The sequence below is a fragment of the Natrix helvetica genome, assembly GCF_964273705.1.
Source record: "Natrix helvetica genome assembly, chromosome: 3".
Classification (NCBI taxonomy): domain Eukaryota; kingdom Metazoa; phylum Chordata; class Lepidosauria; order Squamata; family Natricidae; genus Natrix; species Natrix helvetica.
In genome coordinates, this window is record NC_138549.1 from 100999235 (window position 1) to 101017354 (window position 18120).

Below are 18120 nucleotides of genomic sequence, written 5' to 3' on the forward strand. Positions count from 1 at the left end.
GCAACAATTTGTATTTGCAATCTGCCTCCACGTTACAGCAGTTTTATCCCAGCCTAAGCAATATATCCTGTGCCCATGTTTAAATTCAAATGGGAATATAATTCCCTCATAAGCAACTTCCCCCTCTCCCCCATAACATTCCTTTTGCCCGTCTAGAAATTTTTGTGATTAATTCCAGAATTATTGTCAGATGCAATGTACTTCCCTCTATTATTTCCCTAGATTAATCGATAGACGTGAGAGGTGCAGGTGCTTATTGTTTGCATATTGGTTGTACTCCCAAACCTAGATCTTTATCCTCTAAAGACGATAATTTGTTTATAGATCTCTCTGCCAGCAGTTTTCTTTAGGATTGACAAACAATAAATATAGGGTGGTCCATTAAGGCATCTCACTGGCCATCAGTTGCAACATTTCTCCGAACCCATCCTTTATACTACCTAAAAGGACTTGGAATTGCATCAAGCTACCTGCGAGGAGAATGTCATGGAGATGATCAGGAGGAGTCTTGTTAAAGAGAGGAGTATCTCCATCCTGGACCCATTAATGGTTCTGTTCCTTTCTTCCCAGATATTCCTGTGTTTCCAACAATCACAGCCACTGTGACTTTTCAGGAGTTTCGCTATGATGAGTTTGATGAATCAATTTTCACAATTCCTGACGACTACAAGGAGGATCCCAGCCGCTTTCCTGATCTCTAAACTTAACTGGACAGTTAGCAGCGAATAAAGAATACCAGCATGCCTCAAGACAACCGAAGGACGTGGATAGCTTAAGACCGATGTCTGAAAGTTGGGAAAATTGAAAAGATAAAACTTATTTAAATGAATTCAGAAAGGGAACACAGAGCGAATTTTATCTATTGTAATATATAGCAAGCATCCATCTGGTGTCTCAAGGATAGCAGGTCTCCTGATGTATCACATTCATTTATACATCTAGACTTGCAAGCATGGTAATCTGGCACCTCAGTCTCACACACACACACATCTCCCCTCCCCCATGGTACATTCATAAATCCTCTAAAGACGATAATTTGTTCATAGATTTTTTTTCCCTTGATAATAAAAAGCACTCTTGGACCATTTGCATAAACACTAAAATGTCTTACCAGGGTATTAGCCCTTTTAAACGCCCATCGGAATCAAGATAACCTTCCTTCCAAGGTTTGTTTCCATATGTTATAAATCCTGTTACATTCAGCAAATTAAACATCATCTGAGCATTTAGAAGAAGGAATTACTTTTATGTAGATAAACGAGCCAAAAGCTAACCTTTTGTATACAGTTGCTTTTAGTTATTGCAATACATTTCAGTACTAGAACATTCACTCTGCAGGGAATAAGGTACCTCCTTTAGCACCTTAGTGCAACTCATTGTGGTGCTATCAGTATTTTCCCCAAATTGTTGATTTCTCCACCGAAGATTGTTTCCTAATCTTTTCATGAAGATCTTTTCAAGATGGCTGGAAATGTTCTTGCAGTATTTGTTGGAGATTCTTCCTTGACATTCATTTGGGCTGTTCAAATGTACATAAGCGATTCAAACAAATGTACCAAATTTGTATTTATGCTCTGCAGCATTTGGGAACAATGAATGATAGCAGTTAGATGATAACCGTCTCAAAGGTGAAGCTTTGTTTTCTCCCAAGGGAAAAAAAAATAGTAGAATGAATAAGGGCTGCAGTAAACTAAGAAAAATGTTCAAAAATGCCATGGAGTGTTTCCACTATGGATCGTTTCAATAAGAGTAACTTTTGGCTTCTTTTCTTCAAATTGACTTCTAAAAGATAGGATTATTATATGGTTCCAGCCACCGAAGCAAGAGTATAACCTAGTGTTTTTGCTCTACTGTCTCAAACTGTTGATACCTACATTCATTTGTATTGCGAGATTTGGCTTCCAGTAATGTGTATGTGTACAGAAATGTAAATACTTTCAGAAGAATATTCTATGTGCAGTCTAGTCTTTTTTTTTTTTTTTGGTCTGGAAAGTTCCTAAGTCATTTTCAAACATGTAGAAAACCACATATCAGGTAACACCCAGCACTGGCAATATCTTAAAATGTGAAATGAGGCGTTCTGAGGCATAGTCCTCAGTGAAGCAGGTTTATAAGCCAGAGCAACCCTGTCAAGCAAAAAGGTACAGAAATAATTAAAGTTGTAGCTTTGCACTAGGGCCACATGCATAGAAGCAACTCAAGAAAACTGCAGTTTCTGGTTATAAACCAGGGAATAAATATTGAGACTAATTCAAGAAATGCTGCAAACTTGTAAGCAGTTTAAACCAACTAGGATTGGCAATTGTGTGTGTGAAGACAGTTGGTTAGGGCTTTATATAGGTTGCTGGTTTTGAAATACATGTTATTTCCAGTACTTGTTGTGAGAGCCACCTATAAAAAGCAATTAAAATACCCTGTTATTTCCTCTTTCAGTTGATTAAAAAAGGAATTGTCACTAAAACTAGGAGTGTTTGATTCTATAGGTTGCTTCCAGTTAATGCCACCTGCCCACAAAATAACCTCTGGCAAAGAGAGGTGATTTTCACATAGTCTGCAATTTCTGTGCCCTCCAGCTTGACTCTGGAAGTTAGAAATTCCCTACAATTTATTCAAGGATGAGGAGAAGGGAGTCCTGCTTCTTGAGTGGAAGTCTCCTCTTGTGTCATTGGACTGTGTCCTTTGTATTATCTGTCCTGTGGGCATCTCCTAAAAAGAATATGCTGTATAGAAATGTACAGTACTGGGGTTTTTTGCCACAGGATTGATGGAAAGTAACGGTATGAATTTGATTGGATGGCTGTATCTCCCGCCAAATGGTAGGAACTTAATAATGGTCATTGCCTATATCTGAAATTATCAGGTTAATAATGCCAAAGTTACCTTTCATTAAATTGTATATTTAAAAAAATGCTTAAGTATCTCAGCCCAGCACATGGACTAGATTAATCCACGTTGGTTAAAAACTGGGTCAGATCCAAATTTAATCCCATGAGAAATACAAAGATACCAGTTGGAATCAACGAATAAAGACTGATTTCATTAGGTTAATCTAACCATAATCTGGAATCCGATTTAATGAAGTTATTTTCTTTGTCCAGTTAATAAGGGGATAAGAGCTTTACTTTGGTAGTTGCTGGTCAACCTCTGAGGACAGAAGAAAGACCTCAAATTTTAGCTTGTTTGCACTGAAGAAAAGAGAACAGCCTCTTAGTGGCTTCAGCAGATTTTTCCAATTGTGGTTTATGTATCACAACCCTTTTTAAAGATGGGTAGATATAACAGTTTATTTAGTTCCAGAAATGGATTTTCAGGGGAGAGGGGGGGGGGAACCCAATCAGTGTCCACTGCAATTGATCTGATTGCACCCAAGCGCTTATTCATGCAGCTCTCTTGCTTTCATGGAGCTTCTAGTTTACAAATTTGGGGGATTTGATTTACCCATGCATTAGTAAGGCACATATACAGCGACTAAAAGAAATGGAAAAGGTGTTCCTGTAAAGAGAGCTGTTTGCCCGCAATGGTGTTCCTAAATCTAGAGAAAAGACTTTCATCCGGAATCTTAGCATTAAGATTTTGATATTAGGTTAATAACAAACATTAATGAACAAGTATAGACTAGTGCTTGACCATAAAGCACTTTGGAGGATCTGTTTTTATTTTTGGTTGTACCATCTAATGTAGTACTTTAGAGAATTAATTATTTCGTACCAAAAATTTTGCATTGGCTGCATCCGCCACTCAGAATGACAAATTATTGAGGTCAAGACTATTTCTGAATAATTCTGATGAATTATGTTTAATTGTATCATATGGAAAAGGTTCACATAAAAATATGCAAAATTTATTATAAATGTAGCACAACTGGCCAAGTTAAACGATGATTCCATTTGCATATTTTTAAGCCTTGATTGAAAAGGAATATTACTTGGAAAATAGATTATATTAATATTCTGAGTAAGAATGTGCAAAATTTGTTGATCTGGGAAATGGATCATTCCAGAGAAGTCCAGAATGGTTTGTTCCAGGAAAAGCACGTAAGCAATTCCCCTAAATAAGTTCTCCAAACTAAACTGCAGTTTAAATATCAGATCACCCTCCCAAAACACCTCAAACTGCTTTTGGGTTGAATAATTTATTTTGGAAAACTGCCTCTCGTACTCTGAAAAAAAAATATTGTAAAATGTTCCAGGTTAATCAGTTCCTGTATCAATAAGGTCTGTACAACTTGTTATGAATAATTTGGACGCATGCAGTTTTGTGTTAAATTCTCATTTGAAGAAACATCTGAAATTTCCTTGCAGTTTGATCTCTTAAAAACTAGCAGTGTGTTCTGTTAGTCATTAGCTGAGGAAAAGATTGAAAAGAACTCAAATGCTTCCTAAATCAAGCTCAGTCTTATTGGTCTTCCAAATAATTGCTTTAATTTGTCACAAAAAAGAATAAGACTTTTTTTTCCCAAGCAGCTGGTTTTTCAGTCATTGCAATTCATGTATACCTAGCAAATAGTGCACCTGTGGATATAATCCAATGCTGGAAAACCCATCTTAAGCTGAAGCATAATATATTGGAAGTTACATACTTGTTGACTTTATTAAAGATAATTATATTTAAATATTATTAACAAACTTTCTATAATGCTGCAATTTTTCCTTGACAGTTTATAATTGTGGTAAAAATGGCATTTTTTTGTTGTTACATTTCATGTTCTTTGTCTAATCTAAACTCACCTTCACTAAAAGGATTTTTGGTTGTACCACTTAGAATAAAGACCAAAAGATGCTGTTTGCTTTTAAAATTGAATATATGACAACTATATTATAACTTAACATGAATACTTCCTCCTTATTAGAGGAAGACTAAGATGTACAAAAAGGCTGTTATAGTGTACCACTTTCACAAGGACATTTTATTGGTCAGTTTTTCAATAAAATTCTCAATTTTCAGTGCATTGGTGTCGGTTGCAATCTTTTTAACTTTAAGCTAGAACACATATAGATGGGCTTAAAAGCCATGCTATAGTGTAAGATGATGGCATTCATAAGCCACATTGTGCTTCAAATGTATAATGGATGCTATAATTTACCCTCCCTCCTCTATTTATTTAATATAACATTTCAATTAGCAAATTCAGATATCAATGTCCTGGAGCATACTCTAGCCCTATATTATTTATATCCCAACTTTGTTATTTTTTGTAAATCGCATATGGTGAACATATCTAAGACTGCTTCCTCCTTCTATTGTTCCCACAACCACCTGTGAAGTGAGTTGGGCTGAAAGAATGACTGGCCCCAAGATGACCCAAATGTCTTTCATGATGGTGGACGATTAGAACTCATGTTCTCTTGGTTACTAACCTGATGCCTTAGCGTAATGATGATGATGACGATGGTGATGATAATGATAATAATTTTAAGAAGGTACATATTTGATACCTAGCAGCTGGCAGCAAACCGTATCAACCATTAGCACCAGTCATTGGTATTTGTAATGCATTTTTGAATGTTCAGTTGGCTGAGTTTCATGTTTAATGAATAAAGTTAATAATAATAATAATAATTACCAAGAGCAGAGAGTGGTCGAGGACTCCTACAAGTAAAACAGACTGTGGAAGAAGAAATACACAGCTTGAATGATTACATCCAGAAAAGTGAAGAACCAATGATTAAGGAAGTAAATAAAGGAGGCCTTTTAAAGACAACTAAGTCAAAAGCTGAATATAAGAAAGAAGTAATTGAGAAGCGAGCTAAATATTGGAAAAGCAAAGCTATGCATAGCCAATACTTGAAAAGTATTGAAGGCAGAGCTGACCAAAAGCTAACTTTGAACTGGTTAAGATCAGGAGCACTGAAAAAAGAAACAGAAGGCTTTATTTTGGCAGCTCAAGAACAAGCCGTAGCCACAAACTACATGAAGGCAAAAATTCAACATGTTACCACCAACAGCAAATGTCGCCTCTGTAATGAGAAAGACGAGACAGTCGACCACTTGATCAGTGGGTGCAGCAAAATTTTACAAACTGACTACCTACAACGCCATGACTGTGTTACTAAGATCATTCACTGGAAATTGCCAAAATTTTGGATTTGAGTACAGCAAAAACCACTGGGACCATCAGGTTGAGAAAGTTTTAGAGAATGAGAAAGTCAAGATCTTGTGGGACTTCAGAATCCAGACTGACAGGCACTTGGCCCACAACACACCTGACATAACAATAGTTGAAAAGAAAAAAGTATAGTTCATTGACATTGCAATACCTGGAGATGCAAGAATTGAAGATAAACAGCAAGAAAAAATCACAAAGTACCGGGACTTGCAAATTGAAGTAGAGTGACTGTGGAAAAAGAAATCATGTGTTGTCCCGATTGTAATTGGAGCCCTTGGAGAAATACCTAAAGGACTATCTCGCTATTTGGAAATTTTAAATTTATCAGATTTGAACATTCTGATTCTACAAAAAACCGCCCTACTTGGAACAGCCTATATCCTTCGACGTTACCTTACCAGTTCCTAGGTCCTTGGTTAGGACTCGAGCTGTTGAGCTACCAACCAGCCCCAAAGGCTGTGAATCTCACCAAAGATTAACAACAACATTATCATCATCATCATCATTGTCATCATAAAAAACTGTCCCTAAGAAAATTTTGGTCCTATCATGAAAATGGTTAATGTAGTGCTTTCAACAATTGAATCAGGAACCATCTTGGAAACGAATCAGTTAATGTACAGTGCAGCTGTAATATTCACCAATGAACTAGGCATTAAAATCAAAGCACCTAATCAACAATGGAAAAAGCATCAAAGCCAAAGTGGAAAATCCGATTAGAACAAAAAGTTAAAAAATTAAGGGCAGATGCTAGCAACTTAAAGAACATGCATGAGCAACGGCTTAAAAACAGCAAAATCATAGATCAGCTAATCAGAAGATATAGATTGGATATAAGAAACATCAATAAAGTTGTAGAGATTGTAAAACAGCAGATAACAGCAACAGCTAGAAAAATTGAGAGATATGAGGCACGAATCATCCAATGCAAACAAAATCAACAATTTCGATCAGACCAAGGGCGTTTTTATCAAAGTCTTAACGTGAATGGTGACACCAAAAGTGAAAAACCAGAAAAGCAGGCCACAGCTGAATTCTGGAAAGAATTGTGGGAAAATGTAAAGGACTACAATAAGGAAGCAAAGTGGATACATGACTTTGAGGAAAGCATTGGTAACAACCAAATGCAAGTATTAGAAATAACAACTGAGATGGTCAAAAATCGAGTAAAAAAAGTAAAGAATTGGACATCACCTGGAAATGACCAATTACATGGTTTCTGTCTCAAATATCTGACCAGTTTACATGCAATATTGGCCGGGCAACTGAATGAAATTTTACAAAATGGTCAAATTGATGAATGGTTGACAACTGGAAAAACATACTTGATTCAGAAAGATGCAACTAAAGGAACAATACCTGAAAACTACAGACCAATAACATGCTTGCCAACAACCTTCAAATTACTCACAGGCATTATTGCAGATAACATTATGGATTATTTGGAAACAAACAACATCTTGCCAGTAGAGCAAAAAGGCAACAAAAGAAGGAGTAGGGGCACAAAAGATCAGCTCCTAATTGATAAAATGATATTAGAAAATTGTAAGAAAAGAAAAACGAACTTGAATATGGTCTGGATTGATTATAAAAAAGCATTCGACTCATTGCCACATAGTTGGATCATAAAATGCTTAGAAACAACTGGCATTAGTAAAAATATTACATCCTTCACTGAAAAGGCGATGAAACAATGGAGAACTGAGTTGGCAGTAGGGAATGAGAACTACGGAATGGTTAATATCAAGCGAGGAATTTTCCAGGGTGATTCACTTTCACCTCTTCTCTTCATCATCGCGATGATCCCACTATCAGTAATCTTTTAAAAAATGAAATTAGGCTACCAAACAGCCAAAGAAGCTGAAAAAAATTCGCATTTATTATATATGGATGATTTGAAACTCTATGGAAAGTCAGAAATAGAAATCCAATCACTGACAAACACAGTCCGAGTATTCAGCACCGATATTTCAATGCAGTTTGGCATAGAGAAATGTGCCACTGTATCCATAAAAGGGGGCAAAATCACTGCATGTGAGGGAATTGAAATGCCAAATGGCCAACTAATTAAATGCAACAAAAATGAAGCCTACAAATATTTAGGCATTCTGCAGTTGGATAACATCAAACATGGAGAAATAAAAACTATTGTCAGGAGAGAGTACACCAACAGAGTTAGGAAAATTTTAAAATCTAAATTAAATGGAAATACAATCAAGGCCATAAATACCTGGGCAATACCAGTTATAAGATACACAGCTGCTATAGTTAACTGGGCACAAGCTGATTTGGACATTTTGGACCGAAAAACCAGGAAACTAATGACAATGCACTACAGTTTACATCCACGCGGTGACACTGATAGACTATACCTGCCCCGAAAATCAGGTGGCAGAGGATTATTACAAGTGAAGCAAATAGTTGAAGAAGAAAAACATGCACTGGCTGATTATTTAAAAGAAAGTCAAGAACATCTATTAATTGAAGTAAAGAACAAAAATCTACTGAAGGCCCAACAGACTGTAGGAAGTTATCACTCAGCCCTCTCCCAGAAAAATGAAATATCCTAGGAAAATATAATATTCTGCCTTATCAATATTTCCTAAGATATTTCATTTTTCTGGGAGGGGGCTGGGTGGGCTGGGTGATAACTTCCTACAAGATGAAACAAGAATACAGAAAAGATGTGATAAAATCAAGAATGACTATAAAATGTGGCACAATTCTGTGGCACAAATGATCCACTGGAATTTGTGCAAAAATTATAATATTAAAACAGCAACAAACTGGTGGGAACATAAGCCTGAAAAAGTCATCAAGGGTCAGATGGTCAAGATCTTGTGGGATTTTCGCATACAAATGGATAAAATACTGGCGCATAATACACCAGACATCACACTGGTTGAGAAGAATAAGGTTACAATCATAGACATCGCAATACCAGGTGATAGCAGGGTCGCCGAGAAGGCATATGAAAAAATCGCGAAATACCAGGACTTAAAAATCGAAATTCAATGATTATGGCACAAACCAGCAGTGGTAATTCCAGTGGTAATCGACACACTGGGTGCTATTCCCAAAGCACTGGAATTACATTTAAAACAGTTAAAACTTGACAAAATCACCATCAGTCAAATGCAAAAAGCTGCACTGTTTGGATCCGCACATGTATTACCTCTGGGTGGGGCCCGACTAGTAATCAATGCCAAATCCGGTGAAACAACTGGCCGCTGTGATACAATCGTATAATAATAATAATAATAATAATAATAATAATAATAATAATAATAATAATAATAATAATAATAATAACAACAACAACAACAACAACAACAACAACAACAGAACAAACACCAACAGATATTGCTCAATTAGCTGAGAAAATAAAGCATCAAATGGAAGATGCCGAAAGAACACTTTTGCCAAAGCTGAACCAAGGGAACCGAAAAGAATTGAGAAAGATACTAAAAAAGGTCAATGAGGCTGTGCAAACCATTCAAACCACTACATTAGCTGAAACAAACCAGCTGATGTATGCAGCAGCCTTCATAACCACCAAAGAATTGGGTTTGAAAATACAAAGGAACCAAAGAGGCAAGAAGAGGAAGCCTAACTGGAAAATTCGGTTGGAATTGAAGATCAAAAAAATTTCTGAAGACTTGAGCAACTTGAAGAACTTAAGGCAAGGTCAACTAAAGAACAAGCAGGTCAAAAGCAGCCTGGAAGTAAGATACGATTTGGAGAATAAGGAGATTGCAGTAGTAATTGAAGAGCTGAAGCAGAGGGTTGTTGCCGTTGCTGAAAAGATTAAAAGGTATGAAAACCGAGTAACTCAGTTCAAGGAAAACTCACAGTTCAGAGCAAATCAGCACCAGTTTTATAAAAGCTTAGAAAGTAGAGATGGCGTAACAACAAATGAAAAGCCTGATAAAGAGAAAGCTCTGAAATTCTGGATGAATTTATGGGAAAACAACAAGAGCCACAACAGAAATGCAAAATGGATCAAACAGATTGAGGATACTATTAAAGTGCATAAAATGGAAGATATGAAAATAACAAAAGAAATGGTGCAGAGGCAGTCAAGAAAAATGAAGAACTGGAGTGCACCTGGACTAGATGAGTTACATGGCTTCTGGTTAAAGGCACTTACAAGTGAACACAAAAGATTGGCAGCACAAATGAACCAGATCTTAGAAACACCTGAAAATGATGAAAGGATGACAACTGGAAGGACATTCCAGAAAGGACCCTGGAAACTATAGGCCAATCACCTGTTTGTCAACAACATACAAGCTCCTTACTGGTATCATTGCAAACCAAATTTATGGATACTTGGAAAGAAATAACTTGCTTCCTGTAGAACAGAAAGGATGCTGCAAAAATTCAAGAGGAACAAAGGACCAACTGCTGATTGACAAGCTAATCCTAAAGAATTCAAAGAAAAGACCTGTTCATGGCTTGGATAGACTATAAGAAAGCATTTGATTCAGTTCCCCATAGCTGGATCAAGAAAAGTCTGAAAATCTTTGGCATCAGCAGCAACATACAAAAATTCATGGAAACTTCAATGAACCTCTGGAAAACGAAGCTTATAGCTAATGAAGAAGAACTGGGTGAAGTTGAAATTAAACGAGGCATTTTCCAGGGCGATTCCCTTTCACCCCTACTTTTTATACTCTCAATGATACAACTGACAATCATGTTGAAGAAGATGAACTGTGGATACGAACTTACAAAGAAAGGACTGAAAATCTCGCACTTGGTGTACATGGATGATTTGAAGCTGTTTGGTAAAACAAAAGCTGAACTGAATTTATTAATTGAAAGCACAAAATAATTTAGCCAAGACATTGGTATGCCGTTTGGAATTGACAAATGTGCAACAATGGCAACCAAAGCAGGCAAGATCATAGAAGATGATGGAATAGAACTTGAGAATGAAGAAATGATCAAGGCAGTAAACTAAAAGAAGGCTACAAGTACTTAGGGATTTTAGAGGCCTCTGACTTAATGCATAATAAAGTCAAGGAATTAACTTCAGCCAAGTACATTCCACGAATTCGCAAGATATTAAAGTCCAAACTGAGTGAAGGAAACATCATAAAAGCCATAAATACCTAGGCTATACCTGTAATTCGATACTCTGCAGGAACAATTGACTGGGCCCAGATGGAGTTGGACAATTTGGACAGAAAAACAAGGAAGCTTATGACAATGAATCATGCTACCAACCAGCCCCAAAGGCTGTGAATCTCACCAAAGATTAACTAAATAATAATAATAATAATAATAATAATAATAATAATAATAATAATAATAATAATAATATTTTATACTGCTTGACTCCCAGCAACTTTTTGTGACATATTGGATGCAAAGTCCAGCAAATCTACCTTCAGATCAGTAGTCATTGTGATCGTCACCGTTGGTTGTCCCCAATTTGGATGCATTTAGTGAGCAAAAAATAAATCCTTATTTACCATCTATGTTACAGGTAGTACTCAACTTATGACCACAACTGAGTCCAACATTTATGTTGCTAAGTGAAAAAATTGTTAAATGAGTTTTGCCCCATTTTACGACTTTTCTTGCCACATTTGTTAAGTGAATCACTGAAGTTGTTAAATTAGTAACACGGTTGTTAAAGTGAATCTGGCATCCCCATTGACTTCGCTTGTCAGAAGGTTGTAAAAGGGGATCACATGATTCCGGGACACTGCAACCATCCTAAATATGAACCAGTTGTCAGGCAACCGAGGGAAAATCATGTGACCATGGGGATGCTGCAATGGTCATAAGTGTGAAAAATGATCATAAGCCCCTTTTTTCAGTGTCGTACTTCGAACAGTCACTAAAAGAACTGTTGTAAGTCGGGGACTATTTGTATTTTATTTTTAACAGTATAGTTGTGTGATGTTTGATAAGTTAAGGGAGCATCTACTGGCTGCCCAGAGTGATAAGACTTTTTAAATAAGGGGTGGGGGGAAGGATCACAGACAAAGTCAGTAAACAGCCATAGGTCAAAAGCCAAGAAATCTGGCCACAAAAGCTGAAGGAAAATGGTAGTCAAGACATAAATCAAGGTCTTAAGAGACTAGGTGCCAACTGCTGAGATTACAGAATCATAAAGAGAAGAATTTATGACTCTTGTTATTTGTTGTCCAATCCAATTTAAAAAATTGTAGTCTGCCACTTTCTCTTCAGATGAGAAGCTACCCTGACTGAATGTGATGTCTCAGGAATTCTGGGAGTTGAACTCCACAGATCGTAAAGTTGCCAGTTGCCCATCCCTAATCTAGTCCAACTCTCAGCTATCATGCAGAAATGTACTATTATAAAATATTTGAAGGTGACAATCCAGCAGCCTTTGCGTAAAAAGCCAACATCTTCCAGCAATTCCTCGTAAGCCTTCTGGACACTTTATTCATTTTGGTTATTTGTCTCAGAACCCACTGTGCCATTCCTAAAATCTGATTGGTTGTAATATTACAAGTGCTGCCCGACCATCACCACAGAGAAGAGTGGGGGGTCAATCGAATGCCCAGATTGAAGGCAGGACAAGAAACAATGGATGGAAACTAATGAAGGAGAGAACCAACCTAGAATTAAGAAATTTCCTGACAGAACAATTAATCAGTGGAACGAAGTTGAGAGTGCTCCAACACTCAGTTTTTAAGAAGCGATTGGACAGCCATTTGTTTGAAATTGTATAGCATCTCTTGGTTGAGTAGGGGGTTGGACTAGAACAGTGGTCGGCAAGCCGCGGCTCGCAAGCCACATGCGGCTCTTTACACCCTTTAATGCGGCTCTTCTGTGTGCCAGGCGCCCGCTCCCCTCCCTCCTCGGAACGCTTTGGAGGGAAGCTTCTGCAAAAGCCCGGGCGAGTGACAACAAGTTCCCGCCGTTACAAAGTCTCCGAGGCTGTAATTTTCTGAGCTGTGCGCGCGCGCCTGTTTTCCACGGCGTGGAGCAGCGGCGAGCAATGATTCCGGAAGCCATCAGTGGGGGGGCAGGGTCCCCCCTCACGTTCTTCATCTTCCTGGATGACCCCCGGAATCATCGCTCGCTGCGCAGAATCTCGCCGCTGCTCTACGCCGTGGAAAACAGGCGCGCGCGCACAGCTCAGAAAATTACAGCCTCCGAGACTTCGTAACGGTGGGAACTTGTTGTCACTCGCCCGGGCTTATGCAGAAGCTTCCCTCCGAAGCATTCCGAGGGAGGAAGGGCCAGTTGGGAAAGGGGCTTTGCTCCTGCTCGGTGTTGTACGCTTCCCTCCGAAGTCTTGGGATGTTCTGAGGAGCCCCCCAAGGCAAAACGCCACTGCCAGGTAGTTAAAAGTACCTCTCTGATTCTGTCAGACTCTGTCAGTCTCTCTCTGATTCCCTCTCTCACTCCCTCTCTCTGTTCCTCTCTCTCTCTCTCTGTCTGTCTCACTCACTCACACACACACACTGTGGTCACCTTGTTGAGTGTTCCAATCACATTTGAAACACTCAACAACTGGCCTGCATTTATGGTATTTTGCAGCATTCAGAATGCTGCAAAATACCATAAATGCAGGCCAGTTGTTGAGTGTTTCAAATGTGATTGGAACACTCAACAAGGTGACCACAGTGTGTGTGTGTGTGTGTGAGTGAGACAGACAGACAGAGAGAGGAACAGAGAGAGGGAGTGAGGGAGGGAATCAGAGCGAGACTGACAGACACACGCACACAGACACACACACAGACAGAGAGAGACAGAGAGGGGGAGGGAGGGAGAGAAAGATAGACAGACAGAGAGAGAGAGAGACACAGAGTGAGTGATTAAGTGAATGAGTGAGAGACAGACACACCCACATACACAGAGTGACAGAGAGAGAGGAAGGGAGGGGAGAGAGACAGAGGGAGAGACAGAGACAGACAGACACACACACACAGAGTGAGTGAGAGACAGACAGACACACACACACACAGAGTGACAGAGATGGGGGAAGGAGGAGAGAGAGACAGAGATACAGAGAGAGAGACAGACAGATAGACACCCAGAGAAAATGACAGAGGGAGACAGAGAGGGAGGGAGGGAGAGAGAGACAAAGAGCCAGAGAGAGAGAGAGAAAGAAAAAGAAAAAAAGAAAGAAAGTGGGAGAGAGAGATGAAATTAAAAACAACAACATACAAACCTGACTTACTCAAACTATCCAAGGAAATGCAAGGCCAATGTTCACATTAGTGGTTGTGACTTTGTCAGTCATTGTCAGGATGTAATTTTCTCTACATTGTAAGGCAAATTTTACGGAATTTAACGTTATCGATAAATAATATCGTTCTAAAGTTTTTGTTTTATTAGTTGTGTTATTTGTATCCTCCCGACCTATGTGGATACTTGCATGCAGAATATTCTCAATAAAAACTTATTGAAACTAAAAACAGTGTACCATCCTATGTATTTTCGGTTTTAAAAATGTGGCTCTCAAAATAAATTTCAATCGTGGTTTTGGCGAGATTTGGCTCAGTTGAAAAAAAAGGTTGCCCACCACTGGACTAGAAGACCTCCAGGGTCCCTTCCAACATTATACAATACAATACAATAGTAGAGTTGGAAGGGACCTTGGAGGTCTTCTAGTCCAACCCCCTGCCTAGGCAGGAAACCCTATACCGTTTCAGACAAATGGCTATCCAACATCTTCTTAAAGACTTCCAGTGTTGGGGCATTCACAACTTCTGGAGGCAAGCTGTTCCACTGATTAATTGTTCTAACTGTCAGGAAAGTTCTCCTCAGTTCTAAGTTGCTTCTCTCCTTGATTACTTTGCGCCCATTGCTTCTTGTTCTACCCTCAGGTGCATTGGAAAATAGTTTGACTCCCTCTTCTTTGTGGCAACCCCTGAGATATTGGAAGACTGCTATCATGTCTCCCCTAGTCCTTCTTTCTCTTAAGCTAAACATACCCAGTTCCCACAACCTTTCTTCATATGTTTTAGTCTCCAGTCCCCTAATCATCTTTGTTGCTCTTCTCTGCACTCTTTCTAGAATCTCCACATCTTTTTTACATCGTGGCGACCAAAACTGAATGCAGTATTCCAAGTGTGGCCTTACCAAGGCATTATAAAGTGGTATTAACACTTCACATGATCTTGATTCTATCCCTCTGTTGATGCAGCCTAGGACTGTGTTGGCTTTTTTGGCAGCTGCTGCACACTGCTGGCTCATATTTAAATGGTTGTCCACTAGGACTCCAAGATCCCTTTCACAGTTACTACTACTGAGCAAGGTATCACCTATACTGTACCTGTGCATTCCATTTTTGTTGCCTAAATGTAGAACCTTACTCTTTTCACCATTGAATTTCATTTTATTAGATAGTGCCCAATGTTCAAGTTTGTCAAGATCCTTCTGTATCTTAAGCCTATCTTCTGGAGTGTTGGCTATTCCTGCCAGCTTGGTGTCATCTGCAAATTTGATGAGTTCCCCATTTATTCCCTCATCCAAATCATTGATGAAGATGTTGAAGAGTACTGGGCCTAAAACAGAGCCTTGGGGTACTCCACTTCATACTTCCCTCCATGTAGATGCAGTTCCATTGAGGACTACACGTTGAGTGCGGTTGGTCAGCCAGTTACGAATCCATCTGGTGGTGATGCTGCCTAACCCACATTCTTCTACTTTATCTAGTAATAGGTTATGGTCTACCTTATCAAAAGCCTTACTGAAGTCCAAGTAAACTATATTGACGGCATTCCTCTGGTCCACTAATTTTGTCACATTATCAAAGAATGCAATAAGATTAGTCTGGCATGATCTGTTTTTGACAAATCCATGTTGGCTTTTGGCTATTACTTTGTTTGCTTCTAGGTGTTCGCAAATTCGTTGCTTGATTATTTTTCCAGAATCTTTCCTGGTATTGAGGTCAGGCTGATAGGTCTGTAGTTTCCTGGATCTAATTTTTTCCCTTTTTTGAAGATGGGAACCACATCAGCTCTTTTCCAGTCCTCTGGTAGTTCCCCGGTGTTCCAGGATCTCTGAAAGATATAATTGAGTGGTTCTGAGATCTCATCTGCTAGTTCCTTCAGAACCCTGGGGTGTAATCCATCCGGTCCTGGTGATTTGAACTCGTCTAGGGTAGACAGGTGCTCACTTACCATTTTCTTCCCTATTTCAATTTGTGTTCCTAATCTGATTTTTGTGGTGCTGCTTTTGATAGGTTGGACTGTTTTATCCCTTTGTGTAAAGACAGATGCAAAACATGAGTTAAATAGTTCTGCTTTCTCCCTGTTGCTTGTCACCTTCTTGCCACTTTCTCCTAGCAATGGACCAATTGTTTCCTTAACTTTTTTCTTGTTTTTAACATGTTGGAAGAAGCTTTTTTGTTAATTTTTACTTTTGTGGCAAGCCTTTCTTCATTGTGAGCCTTAGCTTTCCTCACTTCATCTTTACAGGCTCGGGCTATTTGCTGATATTCTGCCTTAGTTATGTCCCCCTCCTTCCACTTTTTATACTTACCTTTTTTGTCTTTCAGTTTGTCAGATAGTTCTTTATGCAGCCATGCTGGCTTCTTTTGGGAACATTGTTATACTGTACTAGAGAAGACACCATTGCACTACTTTGACATCTTGCATCTATAGCTAAAACCTAGAATTCCTTTTTTGTAATTGCATTGGATTATTTGTTAATATTCAATTTGTGATTCTTCAAGACATTCAGATCCTTTAATCTTAGATATTTTTCTTTGTTAAATATTTTTTTTGCTGCAATTCATTTTGCTGTTTTTTCAGTGTTCTGTTGTCAAACTTCTCCTAAATCTTGTGCCCCGTTTTTTTGCTTGCTACACCTTTCATTTGAAACTCAACATTCAGAAAACTAAGATCATGGCATCCGGCCCTCTCAATTCCTGGCAAATAGATGGGGAAGAAATGGAGGTAATGACAGATTTTATTTTCCTGGGCTCCAAGTTCACCACAGATGGGGACTACAGCCAAGAAATTAAAAGACGCTTGGTCTTGGGGAGGAAAGCTATGGCAAATCTAGACAGCATACTAAAAAGCAGAAATATCACCCTGCCAACAAAAGTGGATATATGCACTATGGTTTTCCCAGTTGCAATTTATGGCTGTGAAAGTTGAACCATAAGAAAGGCTGAGCACCAAAGAATTGAGGCCTTTGAACTCTGGTGCTGGAAAAGACTCCTGCAAGTCCCTTGGACTGCAAAGTGATCAAACTGGTCAGTCTGAGGAGATGAACTCTGACTGCTCTTTAGAAGGCCAGATCCTGAAGATGAAACTCAATTACTTTGGCCATCTAATGGGAAGGAAGGACTCACTGGAGAAGAGCCTCATGGTGGGAAAGATTGAGGGCAAGGGGACGACAGAGAATGAGGTGGCTGGATGGAATCACCAAAGCAGTAGACGTGAGCTTAAATGGACTCCGGGAGATGTTAGAGGACAGGAAGGCCTGGAGGGGACACTACTTCGCAACTAACACCTTTCATTGTTGCCATCTGCAAATCTATCATTTTGAATTATGTATAAAAATGGAAGTATTATTATCAAGTCATTCATAATATTGAACAGCATAGGATCTATTACTGTATGATTGTTTTATTCAGGTCCTTGTTTATTTAGTAACAAGTGTAGGCCAACCTACTTTTTATGTTCTCTGGTAGAATTTGATTGGAATGGATTCTTTGGTGAAATTTATTACTGATGTTAAGGTATACTGTATCCATGACAGTACTGTGATCAATTATACTACTCACTTTTATAGATATAAAAAAAGAATTGCTTGGCATGGTGTATTTTGTTAGATTTATATTGACTTCTGTGAAACAATGCATTATTTTTTGAATCCCCAAACTGAATTCGTAATATAGCAGTCCTGAGTTTACAATCGGGACCAGAATTGCTGTCGCTAAGCAAACTAGTCAGAGACATCACATGATCATCCTGTTTAACGACACTAATTCCAGCAGTCCCAGTTGCCATTGCCAAGCAAATAACTGCAGATTGTTAATGAAGACATTATGTGACTGCCTTTTTTGA

At 38.6% G+C, this 18120-nt stretch overlaps 2 protein-coding genes across 2 annotated transcripts in view; one reads left to right on the forward strand and one right to left on the reverse strand.

Moving 5' to 3' along the window:
- Positions 1-4946, forward strand: part of ANKRD13C (ankyrin repeat domain 13C) — a 31457-nt gene extending 26511 nt beyond the window's left edge. Inside the window, exon 13 of the mRNA XM_081946893.1 lies at positions 571-4946. Coding sequence (XP_081803019.1) covers positions 571-701 — 131 coding nt within the window. The 3' untranslated portion in view covers positions 702-4946. The remainder of the gene's footprint in view (positions 1-570) is intronic.
- Positions 1-18120, reverse strand: part of CTH (cystathionine gamma-lyase) — a 414207-nt gene that overhangs the window by 66529 nt on the left and 329558 nt on the right. The window lies entirely within an intron of this gene.